The 26,709-nt window shown below is 44.4% G+C and overlaps 1 protein-coding gene across 2 annotated transcripts in view; it reads left to right on the top strand.

Moving 5' to 3' along the window:
* LOC147642393 (uncharacterized) overlaps positions 1-26,709 on the top strand; it is a 153,144-nt gene that overhangs the window by 22,107 nt on the left and 104,328 nt on the right. For both annotated transcript variants that reach the window (XM_086805920.1, XM_086805928.1), the window contains exon 2: positions 9,245-9,321. In XM_086805920.1, coding sequence (XP_086662046.1) covers positions 9,245-9,321 — 77 coding nt within the window. The remainder of the gene's footprint in view (positions 1-9,244; positions 9,322-26,709) is intronic.

Consider the following 26,709-nt stretch of genomic DNA (forward strand, 5'->3'; position numbering starts at 1 on the left):
AGTGAAGTTTGACACTTTCAGTGGGGCCAAGGATAAATTGAAGGCACTTACCTTTTTACAGCAGTTTGATGCTGCTTTTTCTGGTGGGAATTATACAGAGTCTTCTAAGGTGAGGAAAGCTGCCACTTTTCTCAAGGGCAATGCTTTGCAGTGGTGGTCTACTCTTCTTTTGCAGGGCATAGCACCCACCACATGGGTCCAATTCAAACAGGTTTTCTCTTCTGTATGGCTCACATCTACATTTGAGGTGGATGTTATGACAGCATGGCACAAGCTGGATGCTTCAAAGTGTGATAGTTTGGAGGATTATAACAAGAAGTTTTGGGAAGCTCTACTTCCAGTGACTTCTTATCGTGCCGTGCCATTATCTGAGCAGGTAGAGAAGTATTGTTGTGGGCTGCCCAAGGAGGTACGCGATTACTGTATAAAGACAAGAGTAACGAACATGTCACAGATGATTGAAAATGCTATGACAGCTAATGCGTTACTCACAGGTGGTTCATCTGGGTTTAAAGGCAGTAAGAAATTGAGCAAGAAAGCTGAAAAATTTGGGCATGCTTCGCGTGATGCTAAAGGGACTTCAGAGACAAAGTATAAGAAGTTGCCAATGCCCAAAAGGACTTCTGAGGAAAGACAGGCTTTGAGAGATGCTCAAAAGTGTTTTTACTGTACTGAAGAGGGGCATATGTCATTCAATTGTCCCAAGAGAACGTCCAAGAAGGACCCTGACAACAAAGGAGAGCCCAAGCCAAAGAAACAAAAGCCTTCTGCAGGCTTAGTTCCTGATCTTGTGGGTGAGCAGCTAAGTGGTGAAGCTACAGAGTTGTGCAGAGCATGGGGCAAAGTGAGAGATCAGAATGCTTTGATCTTCTTTGACACAGGTGCTAGAGCCAACTTCATTTCACCAGATTTGGCTGGCCGATTGGGGATTCGCGCAGAGGAGATGGGGCCGTTACATGAGGCAAATATGGCTTGTCCAGGGTATGCAGAACCCGTTACTCCTATTATTGGGAAGCTTCGGCTTCATTTGCAGGGCTATGTGGACAGCGAGGAGTTTTTCATCATGCCTTTGGATGGCTGTGATGTTTTGTTGGGGATGCCATGGTGCCACAGGGTACATGCGGTGGTGGATACTTACAATAGGAAAATTACTCTGACTCATAGAGGGAAAGAGCATGTATTGGATGTAAAACTCAAAGGGGAATCTGTTCCTATTGTATCCGCTTCGGCGATTTCATCAGTAATGAAAAAGCATCTTTCCGCGTACTTGATTTATGTAAAGGATGCACAGGATGATGAGTCTAAGTCTAATTTGTCAATGTTAGATAAGGACAGGGCTGATTTCTTAAGTGGGTTTCAAGACTGTTTTTCCGAGTCATTGCCAGGAGAATTACCTCCTGAGAGGCCAGAAGATCATGCCATAGATCTGATTCCTGGTAGTACTCCACCGAATAGACCGCCGTATCGTGTTAGTGCAGCCCAACAGGAAGAGATTATGAGTCAGGTGCAGGAGCTTCTAAATAAGGGGTTGATACAGCCTAGCTCATCACCCTTTTGCTCACCTGTGCTCTTAGTGCAGAAGAAGGATGGTTCTTGGCGCATGTGTATAGATTACAGGGCGCTGAATAAGAATACCATCAAGAATCGATTCCCCATACCGAGGATCGATGACATCTTGGACCGCTTACAGGGCTCCACAGTTTTCAGTCGTATTGACTTGAAAAGCGGGTATCATCAGATACGCATTAGACCCGAGGATGTGCATAAGACAGCATTCCGAACCACGTTTGGGTTGTATGAGTTTTTGGTTATGCCCTTTGGTTTGACAAATGCGCCTGCCACATTTAACAGAATGATGGACAGGATTTTCAGACCTCATAGAGAGTTTGTGGGCACATTCTTTGATGATATGATTGTGCATTCACAAACTGAGGAAGAGCATAGAAGGCATTTGGCCATTGTGTTTGCAGAACTCAGAAACCATAGGTTGGTGGTTAATGGCAAGAAGAGTGAGTTTTTCTTGCAGGACATACATTTCTTGGGGCATATTGTGTCTGGTCATGGAGTCCGTATGGATCCAGCCAAGGTGGAAGCAATACTTAATTGGCCAGCTCTGAGGACCGTGCATGATGTACGCAGCTTTCTAGGATTGTGTTCCTATTACAGGCGTTACATACGGCACTTTGCTGAAATTGCTTCACCTCTTCATGCTTTGACGAAGAAAGCAACTCCGTTTAGATGGGCTGATCGGGAAATTACAGCATTCAAAAAGCTCAAAGAAAAGCTTACTTCGGACCCAGTATTGGTGTTACCGGACCTCCGAAAGGCTTTTGTTGTCCAGTGTGATGCATGTGGAAGCAGCATTGGTGCAGTTCTCATGCAAGAGGGACATGTGATAGCCTATGAGAGTAGAGTTTTGCAAGATGCCGAGAAGCATTTACAGGTGTATGAGAAAGAGATGTTGGCTGTAATTCACGCTCTTTCTACATGGAAACACTACTTGCTTGGGGCTGATTTCACTGTGCAGACAGATCATCAGACTTTGCGATATTTCCTCACGCAGACTAAGCTTTCAGAGAAGCATATGCGTTGGGCAAACTTTTTGTCAATGTTTCACTTCCAGATTGTGCATGTGGAAGGCAAAAAGAATGTAGTGGCAGATGCTTTGTCACGCAAGCCACAGGTCTCTGCAGTTTCACTTGCTTATCATCATGAGCTTGATGAAATGAAAGAGCAGTATGCCCATGATGAGGATTTTGAAAGGTTGTATGATCAGATGTCTGAGGGTCAGCGGCATGAGCATTATACTCTCAGAGATGGGTTTTTATTGATGCATGGCAGACTGTGTGTTACCAGGCCATTGCGACTCAAGGTTATGATTGAAAGTCATGCTCCACCGTATGCAGGTCATAGAGGTATTGACGCCACGGTCAAAGCAGTGGAGACTTTCTTTTATTGGCCAACCTTGAGAAGAGATGTTGATGCCTTTGTGAGGCAATGCATCGTATGTCAGAAGGTAAAGTTTGACCGTCAGAAGACACCAGGGTTATTACAGCCTTTACCTATTCCGGATAGACCTTGGGAGAGCATTGCCATGGATTTTGTATTTGATCTTCCACGGACACAAACGGGAAATGATGGCATCTGGACAATCATATGCAGGTTCAGTAAGCAGGCTCATTTCATTCCCGTGAGGAAGACAATTAAAGTGGACCATATGGTGAAGTTGTTCATGGCGAACATCTTCAAGTATCATGGCTTGCCTACGTCTATCATTAGTGACCGTGATCCACGGATGACGAGTTTGTTTTGGAGAGGGTTGTTCGACAACATGGGTACAACTCTCAAGTTTTCATCGTCATTTCATCCACAGACAGATGGTCAGTCAGAAGAGGCTAACTCGACAGTGTTGGATCTTCTAAAGTGTTATGTGTCAGAGCACAAGCAACAATGGGAAAAGTATCTTCCTTTGGTGGAGTTTGCATATAACAACACTGTACATAGCTCGACAGGCAAGGCGCCTTTTGAGATTGTAGAAGGAGGGAAGAAGGTTCCACCCATTTTGCATACAAAGGATAAGATCTTTGAGGCTGATCAGTATGTGGAGAGCTTGGATGAAGCTTATCGGAGAGTTAAGTTGGCCCTCCAGAAAACTCAGCAGAAGCAAAAGAAAGCCGCAGACCGTCACAGACGTGATTTACAGTTTGCATTGGGTGATTGGGTTCTTTTGCGCTTTGAAAAGGCTAGACTCAAGAAGATGAAGGGTAAAGAGCGCTTATTCCCTAAGTTGAGCATGCGATATTATGGGCCTTTTCAGGTTTTGGAAAAGATTGGTGAGGTAACCTATCGTTTGAAGTTACCAGATCACTGGAGGATTCACAAAGCTTTTCACGTGAGTCTTCTTAGACCTTTCCGTGGGGATGTGCCTGAGGATGTATCAGATGAGGCTCAGCCGGAAGTTGAGGAACTTGATGAGGTTCTGATTCCAGAGCAGATACTGGCACATAAAGAAAGGAAGGTACGAGGTAAAGTTTCCCGTCGCTATCTTGTGAAGTTCAAGAACTATTCACCGATGGATGCGAAGTGGATGGAGGAAGGTGACTTAACAGATTCACCTCAGGTTTTGCAGCTTTATCTCGATGCCTTTGAGTTAGAGCCGACTCTTATTGTGGCTCATTCAGGTTCAGCAGAGCATGGGTCTGGAGCATTACCTGATGCTCAAGAGGGAGGTAGCACCTCCACTCCCTTGATACAGACAGGCTCAGATGACATCTAGAGGTCGCTTGGTGCAGATTTTATCTCATCCGAAGGTACTGAGGCTGACAGTACATCTGTTTATGGGACTTCTATGATATATATGTACTAGTCACATGGACATTATTGTGGATATGTATGGTTCACAGTGGTATACAACTTGGACTATTACTATGCCATTGCTTTGCAGTGAATGATGATACATGTGTATGGCTCAGAGAGATTGGGACGCTGATCTTGCCATATTGTATATTTCACTTTTGATATTTTGATGCAACACCAGAATGCAATCGAGGACGCTTGCCATCTTTCAAGAGGGGGGTATGTCATGGCCCTGTGAAAATGGAGCAGGACAAGTGTGGGCATGGTGGTTGCAGAGTCAGAATATTTTATGATTCACATGGGGGGTGCCCGGACAGTGTTTAAAGATGTGTGGACAACCCTAGGTGTGAAGGGGGAACATTAAAACATTAACTTTTAATGTTTATAAAAGTTGCCCCTAGGCCTTAGTGGCCCTAGGGAACTTATTAAGTTGGGCCCTAGGGATTAACTTAGGAAGGAGGTTTTCTCTCTCTTCACTCTCTCTCCTCCCTTTTTGGGGAGTCGTGTAGCAAAAGAGGACCCTCCCTCATGCGCATGGAGAACAAGCGTGGAAAAGCAAGAGAAGAGAAGGAGGCGACTGCTGAAGATCAGTGTGCTGCTGTTTTTCTGAGAGAACCAGCCGTACAGCACTGTACGGCCAGATTCGGGCTCTCTCTCTCTCTCTCTCTCTCTCTCCTCTGCTGCTGGCGGCGCACAGAGTTGCTGCTGGAAACTCTGCGCAGAAGCTCAGAACAGACTGCACAGCCAGTTTTCCAGCTCAAACCCTACTGTACGACTGCCGTACAGTGTACGGGCAGTCAGGTACAGCAGGTACAGGTGCAGGCGGTGCTTCTCTGGTGCTGGACAGACCTGTGCAGGCTGATTCAGACAGGTACAGAAGTGGACAGCAGGCTGTTTTTGCAAGTACAACGCCTGGCACGCATCCCGAGGCGGTACAATCAAGTACAGTGCTGATTTTCAGATCTGTACTTTCAAGGACAGCATAGGAGTGAGCTTCAGGAGGAAGATACAGGCAAGTGCAAGCACATGTGTGAAGCAGGATTGTGGGTTCAAGTGCCTGCAGGCACAGATTGGTGCTGTTGCTTCCTCCAGAGTTGTTTCACGAGCTGAACTTGGTAAGCCTTGACTCTGTTCATCCATCTCTCTTTCTATTGCTTGATGTCTGCTACAGGTATGTGTTATCTGGCTCCTTGTGAGAGGAGGAGAATAGCAGATTGACAAGAGATTAAGACAGGGATTGAACAGCACATGTATGTTGAGCTGAGAATATGTATCATGCTTATGAGTTATGCCAGATGTATGCCCATGGCTGGCCTGCTTTGTGAACTTGGCTGATCAGAGGGAGGCACAGTGTGTTGTTTGAAGACACAGATCTGTGTGCATAGATCCTCTGTGCTGAGAAGGATTTGTGGGCAGTCAGATTGGACTACAGGTGTAAACTCTTGGCTGGTTTTTATGTTGTACTCAGCCATACATATTATTTTAATGGAATAAAGAAATACCGCAAGGGGCGCCAAGCTTTGGGGCCAACAGGTGTCGTTGTGTATTCAGATTTGGGCACTCTAGCTCCAATCTGTGTTTGGTTTTTCATCTAGACTACAAGTGGACGGGTTTTAGCTCTTACCGCACTCTGGTTTTCTATCAGAGGCCGGTTTCAGCATCCCTGGGAGTCCCATCTCTTCTGCACTTGTGTGGGAGGAGGTTCTACTTCAGGAGCTCTTTGAGCAGCTCTTCTTTGAGGCTTTACTGGTTTTATGGTAAGTGGGCGTGTGTCGTCACCACACTCGATGTCCCAAAAAAGCCCTTTGGCTACCAACAAGTTACGGATCATGAAACTCCACAGGGACTAGTTTGATCCATCAAACTTGTCCTCCTGGGTGAGCACACCAAATACATCTGTAGCATTTTGAGCCAAGTAGACAAAATACACTGGTAGGCGCAAGCACCAATGTGCACTGCCAGGCAACCAAATGTCGTGTGCAAACTTTTTCTTGTAACCTCAAGCAAGTATAAACCTGCACCAAATTGTCCAAGTACACTCAATGTGTATACATATGTGACAAATCATTGCTGTTGTCCCCTGTTACATGCTCCAAACTGAAAAGCCCAAATTTTATGCATTGCAATTGCTTCAATGCGTAGTTAATTGCTCAATTTTTACAAAAGCCCCATTTTTTGCAATTGAAAGAGACTCAATTTACTGATTTTGACCTCAATTTGGAAAACCCCCAAATTCCAAACAAAGAAGCATGTTCAATTTTGCCAATTTTACATCAAATTGAGAAATCCCTCAAACTAAACTTCTAAAGGCAACTGAAAGAAACCCCCAAATTCTTGCACCTGCAAATGTCTGCAAATTGATATTTGTAAAATAATTTTTTTAAACCTACATAGTTACATGGAGAGCTATAGTTGACTTGAGGTGGAGCTAAACTGGAAGCATGACTGTGACTTCTGGCTCATCCTGTCTTTGGTCTTGGAGTGAGAGTAGGGGCTTGCTAGTGGGAGCAGAGGGGGAGCTGCATGTGGCGACGAGGAGAGCTGCAGGTGAAGACAGTGAGCTGTAGTAGACGGGGACGGATGACGAGTTGCAGATGGGGACTGATGGCAACCTTGGCTGGTTGCAGACGACGATGGATAGCAGACGGGGAGCTTGAGACCGCGATGTCGGCAAGGGAGCTGCAGTCGGGGACGGACGGGAGCGGCAAACCATTGATGGTCGGAACTGGCGACAAAGTGATCGACAGATGGTGTAAGTGCTAGATGGAAGGAGCAGAGAAATCATCAAACTTCTATCAAGTGCCACATAAGGCACAAGTGCGGCTAAGCTCTGCCCACCTGTGCCTGACGTGGTGGAGAGTGCGCTGCCGCTTGGCCGGGTGGTTGTGGTTTCTTGGGTAGTAGCACCGCCTGAAGGTTGAAAGAGGTGGCCTGCGGCTGGGTGGGCGGCGCAAATGTTCACCGGACTGAACGCCGTAGCGGCGGACGGAACAACGGTTGCCGGACGGAATGTCGCAGTGACGGAAAATAGGCGGCGTAGGGAACAACAACACACCAGTCGGGCGGAATGGCCGCGCACTGTCGCCACAACAACAGGCTTTGATAGCAATTGTTGGACTCACACACTCACACACAGAATTAGGATTTCTTGCAGATTAGGGTTAGCTGTAGGAAGACACACAAAGAGAGCAAGAGGGTGTGTTGTAGGTCATAAATGCAAGTGAACTCTTGTATGTGAGTGACATCCATATAAGATCCAAGTACAAAAGTTGAATGGATAGAGTGTCTTTTCACAATTGATATCCAAGGGGAAAACCCACATGGGAAAAAGGTTCCCTTGGTGGAGCCCCGTTCACACGTAGCACTACTATAAGTAAGCATATGCCTACAACCTTTGGCCCCTACATGACTTCTATTGACTTCTACAACATATGAATGATGAGTTATGCCCAATGTACTATGCCAATGATTGGCTCATGCTTATATATATGTTGAGGTTGCTGGTCAGCCAGCTACAGGTGCTGTCAACCAGCTTTGGACAAATAATTAATCCAATAAATCTTGTATATGCTGCGTTTACTTCCTTGTGTGCCCAACATGCTGGCCTTCATGCTGATGCCTGGCCGCTTGCTGCGTAGGACTTCTGCTAGGTTGACAGGGGTCTGCTGGCTGCAAGAAGTGGGGAGAGAGATTGAGCCATGTGAGAGAGGGATCCAAGAAGAAGAAGTTGTAACTCCTTCAACCACTCACCATCCCACGACTCCTTCAACCACCCACCATCCCACGACTCCTTCAACCACCCTTTTTTTGTTGTATTATAAAGGTATCTTATTACATTGGTTTTGAACCTTAGAGTTGAGGCCTTATTCTTGAAAGAAATCTAAAACTAAGCTTTAAAACCTTTGCCAAAGCATGGAAGCATAAGGAAATGTGTACAGCATTTAACATCTTGCGGACCCGCTATATATGCCGTCACTTACAACTTGCCAAAAGGTATTACAATGAGTACAATAAAAGGGCATCAATTCCAATGAAATTATACAGAAGGTAATGTTTTGCCCATGTAGAACCTCTTTGTTGATGCTATTTTGGTACCAAAGTTAGGTGTCATCATTCCTTCCACAGTTAACTCGCGCAGTGTCCCCACGAGCAAAAGGATCAAAGTAGAACTTCCATTATGACACACAAACCACATATCTTCATCACAACTCCAACTCCACACTCACAAGGGACCACCTCAATCGGTACTCGTCCCTATACACTCCACAAACTCCATTTTTTCAAAATTTCAAGAAAGATGAGGAAGAAACAAACTCCAAAACTTCACCCTTGCAAACACCCAACTTGCATCCTAAGAAAGGTAATGAAAACTCCACCTTTTGGCACCAATGAAAACCCAACAAGTGTACATGAAGTGACTGAATCATGGAAAATCATAAAAAAACCAATTAAAGCCGAAAGAAAAAACAGTCATGTAAGTGCTAGTGGTACAATGCTATTATGCTACAATGATACAATGTGATGGGATCAAAGAGGATATTGTTCAGTTGTGACCATATAGAAGCTCTCCATGTCCATTGCCTCTGGAGGGGCACCCCTGTGTCTCTGGAGGATTTCTTGTCTGAAGCTGCTTGGTGGAGCATCCCCTTGAGAGAGAGAGAGAGAGAGAGAGAGAGAGAGAGAGAAAGCGAGTGAGAGAGAGAGAGAGAGAGTTCTACAAACCAAGGAGGAGCTCTTGATATCATTTTCAAACAAGTTCATAGCACTTGCCTTTAAAAAGAAAAATTGAGGTGAAAATCATAGCACTCTGTTTTAAGGGCCTTTTTTGGTTTTTTCTTTTTATTGTTAGGCCTAAACTATGCTTGCCTCCAAAAATTTAAAACTTCAGGTTTTCTTGTTACTTTATGGATCTCTGCTGTGATGATCAAATCAAATGATCTTCTTCGAAAACAAACAGCACTAAAGGTACCATGTTGAATCCTAGACCCTATGTATCTTTTCTCATAATTGATCTTTGCGGGCATATCCCCACATTTGTCTTTTCTAGTTCAATCTGTCTACTATTGCTGCATCTTGTGTACAATTTAGCTGTGGAATTACGTGGCTGCTCAGGGAACAGTGTTGGTGATGGGTAAGGCCTTTGCCCAGCCCTAACTCTACGACTGCTTAGATGAAGGCTACTTTTAGTAGTAAAGGGGTTTAAGGGCAGTCTGCTGTATTTTGCTATTTTTAACATGCCATTGTGTGTAGAAAGGCTTTTGCAAAAGCACAAAGAACACGTGGTAAAGTGGTGTGTGTACATGTAGGAAGATACACTTGGAAACTATTATGTGTACATGATGCAAGAGAGTTGCAGAGTGTGAGAGAGTGTACACAAGGCACTTTTGGGCCATTGTTGGCTAACCTCTAATATGACTTCAAATTGGGTGTTTTCTCTTGAAAAGCCACAAGATTGAAACGTGTTACACTTGTGAACTGCTAAGCTGAACTTTGTCACCCAAACTCTCAGTCAGGGCTGGAAATAGGAGTTGTTTTGTTGCTAAAACTGCAGCCAAGCATGGCAATTGTGGACTGTTGAAAGCAGAGCTGCAGCTATGGAGGGTCGAAGAGGTACACATGGCTATGGCATTGGGCAAAGAGAAAGAAAGAAAGTTATATTAACGTCTACGGAAGACCCCAAGGGCCTATGAGACCAAAAGTAATACAATGGTACCATGGATATACTGAGCCATGGAAAACTGAAAGAAAAAGCGAAGTGAAAACATCTAACAGTACATGTAATCAGCAGATGATCCTGTGTAGAGTGAGATACGCTGTGATCAGCTAACGACGATATTTGCCTCAGCGAGAACCGATCTGATGGTGGAGTGAATGTCACGCCTCTGTGATGGGAGCGTGACATGTCGGCGGAGAACCTCACGAAGATAAATGAAATGAAATGAACTGATATATTAACGTCTCTAAGAGGCCATAGTGGCCTATGAGACCAAAACTGAGAGTACATTTGAAGTTGGTGTCTCATCAAAGAGAACATCTAAATGAGAATAAAAAGTACAATAAACTGATTGTCCTACAGTTATAAGAACAGAACTGTAAGACTCCGAGATGATACTGAGTAGAAAATACTGGAAAATACTGAAAAATGTATATCAGGTAGATCCATGTATGCTGATCACTTGAAGTGTTGCCCTCTCCTTAGATCAAGTATCTCCGCCAAGGGGCTGTCTAGAATGGAGAGGTCGTAGAAGCGAGGTAGGCGCCTCCGATGCTGAGCAATAATGGCTCTGATTTGGCGATGGTGAGGATGCCGTGGTCGAGATCCTGGTGGGCGTGGCCGATGAGTACGACATAAGATAACTGCTCTATCAATGGTGACTCCCTGGGAGCATGGTCGGTGCCCTGATGGCCCAATGGAGGAGGTATCAAGAGGTATGTGGGCTGGGTTGCTGGTGCTGGTGCTGGTGCTGGTGCTGAAGAAATCTGTCAGGGTCCTCTGTCTAGGTACATCATGGCTCGGCCTCTTGTCTGCCAAGAGGGTCTCTCTGTGTCTCTTGAGCTCAAGTAGAAACAATCCGAGGCATCTGTTATCCTCAAACTCCGTGACCCTGATCCTCAAACTCCATGACCCTGCGTAACGGCCCAAAACCCTCTCGGAAGAGGCAGTGATATCTCCCTCGGATCTCATAATAGACTGTACATCGGCAAATGTAGAGAGAGAGAGAGAAATGAAATGAAATGATATATTAACGTCTCTAAGAGGCCATAGTGGCCTATGAGACCAAAACTGAGAGTACATCTGAAGTTGGTGTCTCATCAAAGAGAACAACTAAATGAGACTAAAAAGTACAATAAACTGATTGTCCTACAGTTATAAGAACAGAACTGTAAGACTCCGAGATGATACTGAGTAGAACATACTGGAAAATACTGAAAAATGTATATCAAATAGATCCATGTATGCTGATCAGTTGAAGTGTTGCTCTCTCCTTAGATCAAGTATCTCCGCGATGGGGTTGTCTAGAATGGAGAGGTCGTAGAAGCGAGGTAGGCGCCTCCGATGCCGAGCAATAATGGCTCTGATTTGGTGATGGTAAGGATGCCGTGGTCGGGATCCGGGTGGGCGTGGCCGACGAGCACGACATAAGATAACTGCTCTATCAGTGGTGACTCCCTGAGAGCGTGGTCGGTGCCCTGATGGCCCAATGGAGGAGGTATCAGGAGGTGTGTGGGCAGGGTTGCTGGTGCTAGTGCCGAAGAAATCTGTTAGGGTCCTCTGTCTAGTACATCATGGCTCGGCCTCTTGTCTGCCAAGAGGGTCTCTCTGTGTCTCCTGAGCTCAAGTAGAAACAATCCCAGGCATCTCTGATCCTCAAACTCCATGACCCTGCATAACGGCCAAAGACCCTCTCGGAAGAGACAGTGATATCTCCCTCGGATCTCATAATAGACTGTACATCGGTAAATGTAGTGTTCCTCTGTCTCTACCTCCTGGTAGCATAGCTGACAAATGCGGTCATCCACGATCCATATACGCCGAGCGGGTGATAAAATGATCCGGTGAGAGGTGTAGAAAATGGCTCTTGTAATGAGCCATTTTCGTGCCCAAGGGCTCAAGGGGGCTAGTCCATGTCCTCTCTGTGTCCACTCTGATGATATCCATTTTCGTGCCCAAGGGCTCAAGGGGGCTAGTCCATGTCCTCTCTGTGTCCACTCTGATGATATCCATCGTGATCACGCGGTTTTGCTCTGAGCGGGTGAGATCCAAAAATGGACAATCCAGGCTGTATTGAAAGGGTGGTAGTGCCTGTCAAACCATGATCTCATCTGAGCATACCAACAATGAGTATCTCCATCCTCTGCAAACTGTATGGATGAGGTAAATGACAAACGGGAGTACCTCTGTTGAGGGAGCTCCCATAGCCGCTGTAAAAAGGTAACTGCCTAGAATAGGGCCGTGGTTACTACTGGTGGGGGGAGAAATGAAATGTTATATTAAGGTCTTCAAAAGGCCATAATGACCTATGAGACCAAAAAGTTACGTCATGGTGTATCTGATACAATGTCTGGATAAAAAACCAGAAAATGAAAAATAAAGATGATACTACTGGCACCTAGAAAATGAAACTGGAACTGGAAGGTAAACAGAAACCCTTATAGGGTGTGAATATAGTGAGGGGGGGGGGGGTACGCTATGGAGGTGAGTGGAGTACAGTGAGGGGATACAATATCATGTGGGACGGGGGGGTACACTATGGAGGTGCCTCCATCTCATAATATGTGCCACATCGGACGTTGGCGGATCTCCTCAATATCCTCTGTGGTCAGCACCTTGACTGGGTGTCCCGCATGTCTCGCAAGAATAATCCGAATCCGTCGCTGCAAACTCCGTCTATGCTGCGATGCCCTCCTCCGTAGTCGTGGGCGTCTGGACCACCCAAGCTCAATCGCACGATCAATCAGTGTACCGCTGGTGTGGGCGGTATCCATGTCTTGCTGCTGCTGTGGTCCATCTGGCGCAGTGATGGCTGGACTAAAGAAGTCTGTAATGTGCCTCTAAGTCTAGCTCTCTGTGCGCCTAAGCAGGCTATCTCTATATCTCCGCACTCAAGCAAGAACAATCCCAAACACCTCTGGTCCTGGTACCCCATGACTCTGGAAAGTGGTCCAAAACCCTCTCTGATAAACAGTGGAAACGACCATGTATCTCATAGTATGCAGTACAATGGCATATATAATGCAGCTCTGTCTCTGGCTCCCCATGGCATACTCGACATATCCTGGCCTTAGCTGGTATACCTCTATATCGGCCAATCTCAATCTCAAGCTGGTGTGAGGATGTGCGAATCTGACCAATAGCACATCGTACTGCATGAGACAGGTGTACATCCATGTAACTGGGTCTGATCACAAAACCATATGCTGTGAGCTGAAGAAAATGCTCTCTGTAAATAGCCATCTTCGTGCCCAGCTCCTCAGTCGGCTGTATCCATGTCCTCCTAATGTCCAGCTGAACTAAATCTTGACGGATGAGTCTGGTAATCTCTGTCCGTGTGAGAGTGAGAGGGTGCCTCCAGAGAATACTGGAAGGGAGGCAATCTGTCCACGCTAAAACCATGTGCCTGGAACCAAGATGTCATCTGTCCATACCAACAAGCCGTGTCTCCCTGTAAAGCTAACTGTCGGGAGGACTCAAGGGTGAGGCGTGCATATCTGTCTCGGGGGAGATCCCACAAGCCATGTATGTAGGAGACTGATCTCGTAAGAGCCTCAATCACGAGAGGGGCAGTCGCCGGCTCTGCTCGAATAATCTCATGAGGTACCAAGGCCTTGGCTCTAATAATCCTAGCAATCATAGATACCAAAGGCCTCTCCATACCTCTCCACCCGCCTGCGCTGTGATGGCCCACTGAAGGTCCCCATATCTGCACTCCATAGAGTGTCAAAAAGCCAAAGTTTCGTTCGAGGTTCCTGAAACTGAACCTACGAACACATCCTCTCCAAACCACCCAGGCTGCATGTGCTCTAGTCAATCTAGTCTCTGCTGCTCTCCTCATTGAAAACACTGGTCCACTGAATACTGCCCCAAGATGTGTATATGCATCTGTATACTCCACAATCTCCTGCCCATATGTAAATGTGGGAGCTGATCGCCTAACCCACTGTGGCGTGGTGTTAAACACCATAACCTTGGTTTTGCCAAGGTTGACAGACAATCCACTATCATGTGCAAACTCATGTAAAGCATCCAGATGACGCTGCATACCCTCAGGGGAGTCAGAGATCAACACAATATCATCAGCATATAACAATAGTGGGATCCATATACCTGCTAGCTGGGCTCCTCTATCCCCCAATCTCTCAATGTAGTCAGAAGCCTCATCCACATACATACCAAACAATGAAGGAGATAACGGGCAACCTTTCTTCACTCCTAAGTGGAGTGAACCAAAGTAGAGATCCCCGCTGGGGTGCGTACCTGTCTTGCAACTGATCTATATAAAGCCATAATCCCCCATATGAGCTCTGTGGGTACCCCCATCTCTTGTAATCGCCTCATCAATCTGGCTCTGGGCACTGTATCAAATGCTTTGCGGAAGTCCACAAAGCTACAATAAATCCGTTGTCCATGCGACCTGCCCTCCTCAATAATGGCCTGCAGAGTCAAGATGTGGTCAAGAGTAGAGAAACCTCTCCTGAACCCTGCCTGTCCCTCTGCTCGAATGCCCTCTCTCTCTGCCCATCTACTCAACTGCTGCTCAAGAATGGATGCATACAGTCGTGCTAGTGTGTGACCAATCATAATAGTGCGATAATTCCCTGGAGAGAGAGAGAGAGAGAGAGAGAGAGAGAGAGAGAGAGAGAGAGAGAGAGAGAGAAATGAAATGTTATATTAACGTCTTCAAAAGGCCAAAGTGACCTATGAGACCAAAGTTACAACCATGTGACATCTGATACACTGTCTGGAAAAGAAAAGAAAGAATTGAAGGTAAGTATCTAGCCCTACAATTCAGCAGTAGGGAGCATCTACACAGAGAGAGAGAGAGAGAGAGAGAGAGAGAGAGTGAAGTACATGACTCAATGATGCGACTGTTGCTTGATTAATTCCATGAAGTACAAGTTCCTTTATAGATTACAAAGGTTCACCTCTTGACATCATTGCTTATGTCATAGCGCACACAAACACACTACCACATTTATAAAGTGGGTTTACACACGGGTAAGACCTTGATTCTCAACCCCTCCCCCTCAAGGGATTATCTCTTATTACTGTGTCAAGGATAAATCTAGGCTCATGGTTTCTCATGCCAGTTTTCTTAGTCACATGACTCTAGTTTAACGAGCTAGTTATGGGACACATGGGTAAGAACAAACAAGGATGAGGTCACACACGCAATTGAAAACAACACACAACCCAATAGAAAACAACACATATCTTGGACTTTAAAAAGCCCATTCATCATAAAAATAGTTTTCTTCCTTTGCGGAAAGCTCTGTCTTCTCAATGATATTGGCATCTGGCTCTTTGTTAAAACAATTCCTTTCATTGTGGTTGTTTTTTCCACAATATTTGCATGGCTTTTTTGAATAACAGTCTTTCTTTGCATGACCATTCCTACCACAAAGAGAACACTTTATACCTTTGAAGTTCTTCTTTGTGAAGGAGCTATCTCCCTTGCTTATCTGTTTTTGAGCTTCCTTTCTGAAATGGAGTGATCATAAAGCTTAGATATGGGATAATCACTATGGATTAATACAAGATTAAGAAGATAATCTCATACAACGAACCATGATGCCTAAGTGAGTTAACCTCTCACCAAGAGGATGGAAATAGCCTTCCATAAGCCAAAGGCTCCATGAACATACAAATGTCCAAGAGAGATAATGTCCAAAGATCATAAAAGGTCATAAAAGTCATAAAAGGTACAAATGACAACCCATGAGTTTCTTACATATCTTAGCCCATGACTATGGTCCTAAACCTAATCTCAAAGTTGTTGCTTCATTACAAACCATCTCCTCGTATAATGATTTCGTCATTGAAATCAAAGGGTGGTCGTGCACAAAAAATAAAATAAAATAGAAAGGTTATATACAAAAAGTTCAATATATGACTAAGTGTCACCATTGAAGAGAACCAATACCAATACATGAATCTCATGACCCATGGGGTCAAATGGAAAGATAAAGGACTCCCATCGATGATAAGGCTAGTCGGGTATTCTCCGGGATCAAATGGAAAAGATAGGAGTGTCACTCCGAAGATGAGGTAATCCATACAACCGTAACCACATGGATGAAATGTAAATCCAAGCCATGTAGACTCCATAGCAGTGGCTCTCAAACTACGTGGATCGAATGGAAAATGTAGAGAGCCAATGTCGGTGACGTAACTTGCTATATATCCGTTGAGTCAAATGGATAACCAAAGTGTAGACCATCCAACCATGGAACAAATGACCACCTGGATCGAGAAAGAAGTATCGAAGCTCCTCGTCCAAGGTGAAATGACCACCAGAAATACCATCAAATCCATGGCCCAAATAATAGCTCGGTTGGAAATTTGGATGCGATGCATGTAAATTCACGTAATGCGCCATAAAATTAAAGACCATGCATCCCAAATGATATATACTGCATCCAAAAGTAAATGTCCTGGTTCCAAAGAAAATAGGATCTTGTCGACACCCATAGGAGCCAAAAGAACATATCTCAAGGTTGGTATCATGCAAGGGTAAGAGCAAACCAATGCTATCATCTATGTAGCATCTCTGGAAAATTCAAAGACATGATCCACTATATCAATAGGTATATGGGCTTGAGCCGAACCATGCATCATGTGCTCATGTGCAAAACCCTCTATGTGTGTATGATGATCCAGGATAACAATATGATCATCAACATCATCCTAGTCATCACTGAAAAATAAAGAGGTATCTCCACATGAAAGATAAATGGTATCATCTCCTAAATCATTATCTATGGCATTCCCAAGGTCTCTAAGTTCATGCTCATAAACATGGTCTATCTCCATCAATGATGTCTCAATGTGACCTACATCCATCCCATTACAAATCTATCTCCAGCAATATAGGATCTAAGGAGATGTCTAGATCAAATGCAAATCTCAAGATCTATTCCATATGATCTACTATGAATATGATCGATATGCATAATCCTACTCTGATGTCTCACCTCAATGAAATCATCACTACTCTCATGCACTATCCTTGACTGCCCAAATACACGAACTCTATCTACACAAACGCTGCCAGGAATGCTATGAATATTAGTAGTAGTGGTCGTATGAGCGATATTTCCACAAATAGAAATCCTAGAAGAATAGCGTGATGCATCTAAGACTAGGAACTTAGATCTATGCTCATAGGTGTCTTTATCACTCGTAAGTGGAGTATCACTAACTCCAAGTGTGCTAATGGATACACTAATCCCGAGTGTGCTAATGGATACATCACTAATCAAATGCACACTATCCTCTAGAATGTCACCACGATCAACTAGAGTGTCCACATGATTCGTAGGAAAGATGATAGGCATAGAAGTGTCAATGCTCGGTGTGCTCGCTACTATCTCTGCCCATGAGATCATACCCACATGATCTGACTCACACACATCACTATCACATACATCATCATCATGTGTATATGTGTCAGTAGCATCATGTACACATATATTACTATCATCATGTACATGTGTGTGTGATACATCAATATTATCATGTGTGTGTGTACAATACATCATCATGTGTATGAGTGTACAATACATCATCATTATCATAAGTATCGGTGTCGGTGTAGTCTACATCCTCCGGAACATAATCATGGTGGCTCAAGAGTATGGAACACTCATACAAGTAGCCGAAAGAAGACTCGTCCTGTGTGAACAATGCCGAACCCTCTGTATCAAGGTAGCCAAGCAATGAAGCGACAAAGTCACCATTTGTGGACCATTTGGACCATCTGGCATAAACCTCCCTCTCATCAAACAAATGCCGTTTGTGACTAGGTATCAAATCCACAACCTCGAACATCCGTCCGTGGCATGAGGATGCCGCCTCATCATAGTGAGAAGTCGATGCGTGAGGATGTAGAGGTCTAAGTCTCGATGTGCCGAAGGTATGTGTGAACGCGGCAAATGATATGTGATCCTCAACACCAAGTGGCAACTCATGATAACGAGCCTAGAACAATGATAATAGCACACGGGCAGAAGCCATATGATCAGGATCCGATAGGGAAATGAAGTGACATCGATGACGAAGCTGATGTGTAGTGTGTCGATCATAAGATGGGTAGTAATAGTAAGAAATACTCATGGTTGCGCGTGAACACCACCCAACACACTCAATCAACACCCAAAACGCTCAAAATGTGAGGCACATGTGAACAAACTCACCAAATCCCCAAATGTGCCCACAATACACTAGGCGTGTAACTAGCAATGCACAAAACTCACAGTGTGTAAGGCTCCAATGCACTAATGTGCATGAATCATCCCTCACAACACACATAACTTTGTGCTGCATATGAATAGCTCCCAATAGGTCAATAGGTTTGTGTGTGTGTGAAGTAGCCAAAAGGATAATAGTAGGACCTAGTGTGCCTGGACAAAAGCAGTATGTGTGAAAAGGTTGAAACCCTAAAGGTTAGCCTAAGAAGAAAGAAAGAAAGTATATTTTTTAAACTTTCTTCCTCACGCTGCTTCTGACAGCCATTGCGCTGGTGCCTGTGTAAGCAAGAAGGCTAAGTCTTTCTGACGCTGGCTGAGTCAAAAGGTGATGAAGCCCAAACACGATGTTGCGATGATGCCTGTTTATGTGCGTTGCAGTGCTGAAACGATATAGAGAGAAAGACCACGCTGTGCTGCTGCTGTTTGTGCGCAGTGCAGTGCTGAAACAATATAGAGAGAAAGAGGACAAGATGATGCGCTGATCCTTGCTGTGAATGCTGCACTTGGTATGTGATCTGGACGGTGAATGCGCCAGCTTCCGCAGGGCCTGACTCATTAGACGAGTCTGTACTGCTATGGGTGCATCACCCATCTCTAGCTCAGCCCGAGGAACAAGTGCAGCCACTCTGTCTACCACAATGACATCAATTGATCCACTGCAAACAAAAGTGTCTGTCAAGCTAAGGGCCTGCTCCCCACAATCAGGCTTTGCTAACAGCAAATTCTCTCTGTGTGCACTCCAGGAGCTTCTGCAAATGAAGGATCTAGGACATGCTCAGCATCAATGAACACACAGTAACCTTCTAAGCTAAGGGCCTGCTCCCCACAATCAGGCTGGGCTAACAACAGATTCTCTGTAGAGGTATCTGTTGTGAGCTGAGCTGTAGCTTGTGCATAGTTCCACCGGAGTGAGGTCCTCAATTCCTGTGTTTGATAGTATGCTCGTACTATGCTACAACTATGGCTATGATTAATAGTATGCTGGTTCTACCCTGCAACACGATGGCCTTCTCTGCAGCTATGGCTATGATTAATAGTATGCTGGTTCTACCCTGCAACACGATGGCCTTCTCTGCAGCTATGGCTATGATGCTTTGATGCTTGCTTGTAGTTGCGCTTGCCCACTCTGTGCCAGCTGATGAAGTTACTCCCTCTTGAGCAACAATGAAATGTAGCGCCTGTAGGGGCCGATGAAGTTGCTATGGCAAAGGTCTTCTTGTTTGGTCACTAGGAATTAAACGCATAGTTGGAAACACTGAGCAGAGGAAACATAAATGTTATGAGGAAGCACTGAGCTGTCTTGCTTCCACACACATCATTGATAACACTGTCTATCTTTTCCCTCTAGTTGTAGGTGCAGTCTTTTTCCAGGTTCAACTACTGCTGTTTTTACAGTGTTTTCCAGTGTGCCTTTTTTTAACATTCTCTTCTTGCCATTACACCACTGCAGAACTGGACTGGGACAGCCAGTTTGATTTGTCGATCTTCCTATAGCTTATCACTAATTCGTTGTTCTAGCCTGTCTCCATTCTAGTGCATAACAAGATTCCTTGTAGACTAGTTCTACAGTGTTTGAGTCATGCCCCTCAACCAAATAGAGGATACAGTGAATTGAGGGCACAGCTTTCAGACTCCTGTTCTGCTTCTCAAGAGCCATTCCAGAATACCACTGGGTAATGCATCATCATGGAGATTCTTTGTGAAAACTCTCATTGGAATTGGTCTTCACTAAGCCTCTTACATTGCAATGACCCTTAGATTTTGCATTTGCGCTCTGCATTGTTCACTGCACTTCTACATAATCAACATTTGATGCAATCTTGTTTTTCATTCAAAATTTGACTAGGTCGACCAAGATTACTCACTTTCTTGATGAAAAATACACCACAATAGTGCTATCCACCATCCAACTGTTTGCCCTCTTTCAATGAGAGCTTAATCAAAGCTCAATGATGAAAAGGTTCTTGTATTATGTTGTTGTAGAACTCAATCTTGATTTTATTGTCATGTTTATCACTAATCTTTCAAGGATTAATACTAATCCACTATTGTAATCACTTTCTTCATCACAAACTGCTTGTATTATCTTTTGTATTTGGATCTTTATCAATATTTCAGGATTTTGCACAAAGATTAATTGAAATGGTAATAGGCAGTAAAGATTCGATGCTTACACCTCTTTTAGGTAAAGATTTGAAATCTGATCAAGCTTTCCATTGTTGAAATTGTTGTAGACTTGATTTGTAGTAAAACTTTACTCCAAATCCATGCAGAAAACTTGATTTGCACAATGCCTTTGTAATCTTTACAAATTTGCACCAAGATTCTTTAAAGCTTCACTTTGCTTAATAAAGTTTCACACAATATTTGCTCCAATTTGATGAAAAACTTCACAATTCTGCAACATAAATTCATTCAAATATGTAACAGAAATGTAAATCTGCACAATGGCTTTGCAAATGATAACAAGAAAACTAGGGTTTGTGTGAAGATTTGATGGAAATAATTCAGCCATATTAGCGGACAGGCAGATTTCACATTGTGAAGTTTTTGTCCGAGTTGTGGCCAGTTGATATTGTGCGTATTCTTTCTATCATTAGCAGTGCATTTACCCTGTCAACTACTTATTTGCTGTACTAATTCTTTCTACTTGCTACTTCCCTTAGTGCTAGGCTTCATTATGACTGAGTCTACCCTGCATCTTCGGAGGTTTGACTGAAACTCAGTACGAAGGGCGTTGTGTGAATATATGCTCTTATGTGTGTGTGTGTGTGGAGTGCGTGTGTGAGAGCATATCTTGATACAGAGTTTACACCCACTATTGGGCACTGATGACGTTAGTGGGGATGTCATAGTATCTAGTCCATACTATGTATAATGGAGTTGATAGTTATAGTCTTGTGGGTTGACTATCATGAGTATATAACATGCACGTTCCTAAAAGGTGAATTTGGGCACGTTCCTGGATTCATCTAGGTATATATATATATATATATATCTAATTCATGCAAAATTTCTACAAAATTAAAGAAAATTAAGAAGATTTTCAAGAACTTCAAGAAACGCATAAAATAAAAAAAATGCATTTTGAAAACTGTGAAAATTTTTAATCCAAGAATGATTAACACTAATCATGATCAAGAAATACATTTTGAAAAATTAGATTAATATTAATCCAAATATGATTATCACTAATTATGATTAAGAAAATTCATTTTAAAAATTAGAGTAAGAATAATCAAAAAATGATTAATCTCTTAATCAAAGCATTAAGATCTAAGCCAAGAGCTCTGGTATCAATTGAAATGGAGTGATCATAAAGCATAAAGTCGAGATATGGGGATTAATACAAGATTAAGAAGATAATCTCATACAAATAAGCATGATGCCTAAGTGAGTTAACCTCTCACCAAGAGGATGGAAATAGCCTTCCATAAGCCAAAGGCTCCATGAACATACAAATATCCAAGAGAGATAATGTTCAAAGATCATAAAAGGTCATAAAAATCATAAAAAGTACAAATGATAACCCATGAGCCCCTTATATACGTGAGCCCGTGACCATGGTCCTAAACCTAATCTAAACGTTGTTGCCCCGTTACACTTTCTTCCTTGAAGGAGGCTATGACCCCTTCTAAGGTGAGATTGGGAAGGTTTTTCAGTGTTGTGATGAGGGTGTTGTAGTGATCTTTAGGCATTGAATTTTTCAATACTGCTAGGGCCAAAACTTATTCCACATTTGCTTTAAGTTCCGCAAGCTGGTTTATTAGAGACTTCATTTTGTTCATATGAGCATCAAAGCTCTCATGTGGTTGCATTGTGAGTTCATAGAGCTTTATCTGTAGAGAAACTTTGGAGTTTCTTGCTTGAGCTTCAAAAAGCTTGTCCAATTTCTCATAGGCATCTTTGTAAGTTGGTAGATATGCCACATGGTGTATGAAATTATTAGAGAGACCAAGGGCTATGAGGCCAAAGGCTCTTTGATCCCTAAGCTTCCATGTTTTTTGTGCTGCATCTTCTCTTCCCCTTCAATGAAATGCCGAAGGCCTTCTCTCATTAGACTAAACTTTAGCTTATTCTACAAGGTGTAAACTCTCCCCATTGAATTTTTCAATGAACATGTGGAAATTCATTATATGCTATGAAATTGGGAAGGCCTTAATATGTTAGTGTCCAATCCCGTACAAAGAATGCCCAAAAAACTAGGGTGGGCTTTTAAAAAATGGTGTTATAGGAGGTTGTAGCAATAACACTTGAATGCATGATATATGCCCTCAATTTTCAAAAAAGATAAAAGATTTGGGATTAATGCTCTAATTAAGTTGGATTTGCAAAAATTTAAAAAGTCCCAATTTCTTTACTGTTGCAGAGACCTCAATTAGATGAATTTTACCAGATTTTTGGAATGCCCCAATTTTTTTGATGTGATAGGTCTTGCAGGTACAATCGTGTGTCGGCGGAGCCGAGTAGATGGTTGTTTGCAAGTAGGACCCGGAAGGACTTAGACGGCTCGTGATGGTGCAGATTAGATAGCTCACGTAGATGCTATTCAGACAGTGTTGATTAGGGTAGTGTTGAGATATGCTAGGCGGTTGGGCTGCGTAGACTGGGTAGTGCACAATGGCAAGGCGGCAAGCTGGATGCAATTATGTACAATGTGAGTGCGGGCAGGTACTGGCGATAGGTGGATTAATGCGTGAGTAATGCTCTCGTACCAAATGATAAGAGGAGAGCTGTAGCCATGGAGGTTCGAAGAGGTACATGGCTATGGCACTGGACAAAGAGAGAGAGAGAGAGAGAGAGAGAGAGAGAGAGAGAGAGAGAGAAATGAAATGATATATTAACGTCTCTAAGAGGCCATAATGGCCTATGAGACCAAAATTGAGAGTACATTTGAAGTTGGTGTCTCATCAAAGAGAACAACTAAATGAGACTAAAAAGTACAATAAACTGATTGTCCTACAGTTCTAAGAACAGAACTGTAAGACTCCGAGATAATACTGAGTAGAAAAAAATACTGCTCCCGCTCTACATAGTCCGAAACCTCATCCACATACATCCCAAATAAGGTGGGAGAAAGGGGGCAGCCCTGTTTCACCCCAATAGTGGAGTGAACCATCTCAGATATACCCTGAGTAGTACGTACCTGCCCCACAATTGTCATGTATAAAGCCATGATTCCCCAAATCAGCTCTGTGGGCACTCCCATCTCCTGTAGTCTGCGCATCAGTCTGGCTCTCGGTACTGTGTCAAAAGCTTTGCGGAAATCCACAAAGCAACAATAAATCCTCCTGCCATATAATCTGCCCTCCTCAATAATAGCTCTGAGTGTCAAGATATGGTCAAGAGTGGAGAAACCTCTCCTGAACCTTGCCTGCCTTGATGCACGTATGCCCTCTCTCTCTGCCCATCTACTCAACTCCTGCTCAAGAATAGATGCATATAATCTAGCCAATGTGTGACCAATCATGATGGTACGATAATTTTCAGGAAGCATGGCATCCCCTGACTTGAAGATAGGCACAATCGTGGACATATTCCAAGTCTCAGGAAAACCCTCACACATGGCTCGGTTAAACATTATAGCAATAAGCTCTGCAAGCATATCTCTGGCATGAATAATGTGCTCTGCTACCAAACCATCATGATCATATGCTCTCCCAGTCCTCATCCTGTCAATAGCTTTCCTTACCATCTCAGCAGTAAAGAAAGCACATGTCTCTGGGCATGGCTCCGATGGGTCTGGCAGGGGCGGCTGTCCTGGTGCTGTGTACAGGGATGCTGCATACTCACCCCAAATCTCTGTGGAGGTACTGGCTGGTGATGGTGAATGCTCATGGAATAGTCTCCATGCCTCACCTGAGTCCTGACTCATAAATAACTGGTACAAATCCCTCTCTAACTGAGCAAGATAAGCCCTCTTCTTCCGTCGCACTAGGTGCCGGAAGGTAATCCGTGACTGTCTGTGAGTGGTAACACCCATGAGCACCTCTCTCTGTAATCTGATCCTCATCTCTCTGCACTCCTCATCATACCAACTGTTCTGGGGCACGTTCCTAGATCGTCTCCGTGTAGGCTGACTATGGGGATATGCCTCTGATGCTGCAGCATGAAGCGTCTCTATCAATATCTGAGTGAGATCATCTAATGGCCGTCCCGGCTCCTCGGCACATAAGCGTCTGTATCAGAGTCACATGGGGACGGGGGACGGGGACGGGGACGGGGACGGGGACGGGGAAGTGCCGTCCCGGGGACGGGGTCCGGAACGGCAAAAAAAAACCTCTTTTTTAAAAGCAATTTAGGAGTTGTATGCATGACATACATATAGAGACACACTTTGAACAAAATTTTACACCGAATAGACAAAAAAACAAGAGTCATTTTGAGCAAAATGCGCTAATAAAACATCGATGGCACACTGATTATGTGATTGATAGTCTGATAGATACAAAGAGATAAGTACATGCCTCATGGGCAGTGAGGGTTACAAAAAAGAGTGGGTACAAAATAGAGATACTAGATAGATCATAGATGATAGAATCATAGATCACAATAGATCATGCAATTCCATGCCCTTGAACCACCGCCCACTCCACGACTAGTGTAGTGGACCTCATCCCACCATGACCATGTGTGCACCGCCGGCCTCCTTCGTGAAGAGCTCGCAACGGAAGATGTGGCGGCGGCGCCTTCACCTTGAGATGCCATGAATGATGATAGTGTGAGAGAGAGGGAAGAAGGGTGCAATAGAGAGTTGCAAGTTGCCGCTTGACTCTTGAGGCTTGCAAGTCTCAAGAGGGATGGATCATGGAACTTGGAGAGAGAGAGAGAGAGAGAGAGAGAGAGATGGCTTGGAAGTTGGCACAATGTAGATAGTATAGAGAGAGAGAGAGGGCTAACTTGCCACTTGGGCCTTGAGGCTTGGACAATGGAACTTGGAACTTTGGAAGCTTGAGGCTTGAGCAATGAGGCTTGAAGCTTCAAACTTGAGTGTGGAGAAAAGTCCTAAAGTGTGCATTCTTTCATAGCTGGAAATTTGCCCGTTTCTGGCCGTTTCTGGCCATTTTCTGACCATTTATAACCCCTGTCTACGTCCCCTATCTGCGTCCCCTGCCCGTCCCGCGTTTCGGGAACGCGTCCCCGGGACGACTGTATGCGTCCCCATTCTGCACGGCGTCCCCTGCGCGTCCCCCCCCGTCCCCGGTTGTCCCCGTCCCCGCGACCCGCGTCCCGCGTCCCTAAGGGCCGTCCCCGCGTCCCGCGTCCCTAAGGGCCGTCCCCGCGTCCCCGTGTGACTCTGGTCTGTATATCTCATCCGTGTACAAGTGTCAGTCTCCCTCGTAAAGGTATAACGAGTGTGTGTGGAGACCTGTCCCAATGGAGCGGTGCTGAACTGAAATGTGAGAGTGAAGGACAAGATAGCATGATCCACTGCTATTCCAACCGGCCTAGTGCCTACCATAAAATCCTGAAAAGAGGGAATGAGACTAGGCTGAGCCATAACATAGTCCACTGTACTAGCACCATGCCGATGTGGAAAGCTAGTGAAACCGCCCGATGTCGGGAATCTCTGTAGGCCATTCAGGATGGCCAATCCATGTGCAGTCCCCATGTCTAGCAAATACCGCCCATACACTGTATGTTCCTCATCCTGTGAGAGTCTAGATAGGCCCATATCCCTAACATCAAGCTCATTCAACATCTCCTCTGAGGTATCATAAAATATTGTCTGGTTATGGGCAGTCCTAGCATTGAAGTCCCCCAAGAGAATGATGTCACCATCCCTGGAGAACTCCCAAATGTCATCATCCAAAATAGAAAAGGGAGACTGCCCGCTAGGTGATGCATACACTGATGTACTAGGAACAAAATAGCATATAGCAATGTAGAGATATCTGCCCGTCTCTGCCCTCAGTCTAACCCACATGTACCTAGCTTGCTCATCTCTGCGGACTATATGTATCAGTGGCTGTAGCTCCTCTGTAAACAATACTGCCACTCCTCCTGAGCCCCGTCCTCTATGCTCTGAACGAGTCTCCTGTCTACAAGCTGTCTCCCATCAGTATCCACTAACATGTGGCATGGACTGTCCAGGAGCCTGATGCGTCTCACAGTAGAAGATGATGTCCCTCCCAGTGAAACTATCCTCAAAAGCCCCTACATCAAGGTGTAGAGATCCATTACAATTCCAAGTAGCAACTTTGAGTGTAGTCCCATAGGTCTCGCGCCGTCATGAAGAGCGCCTCTCCATAATCACCACTCTACCATCTCTATAGAAGGCCACTTTCCCTTTCTCTCGGGCTGCCCTTATCTCGGGCATAACTTCTTTCATGTGGGCAAGTTGCGAGAGTGTGAGGTCATCTCCAAGAAATATTCCCGTCTTCT

Source organism: Cibotium barometz, chromosome 1 (genome assembly GCF_041138505.1).
Source record: "Cibotium barometz isolate CiBa-2024 chromosome 1, ASM4113850v1, whole genome shotgun sequence".
NCBI lineage: Eukaryota > Viridiplantae > Streptophyta > Polypodiopsida > Cyatheales > Cibotiaceae > Cibotium > Cibotium barometz.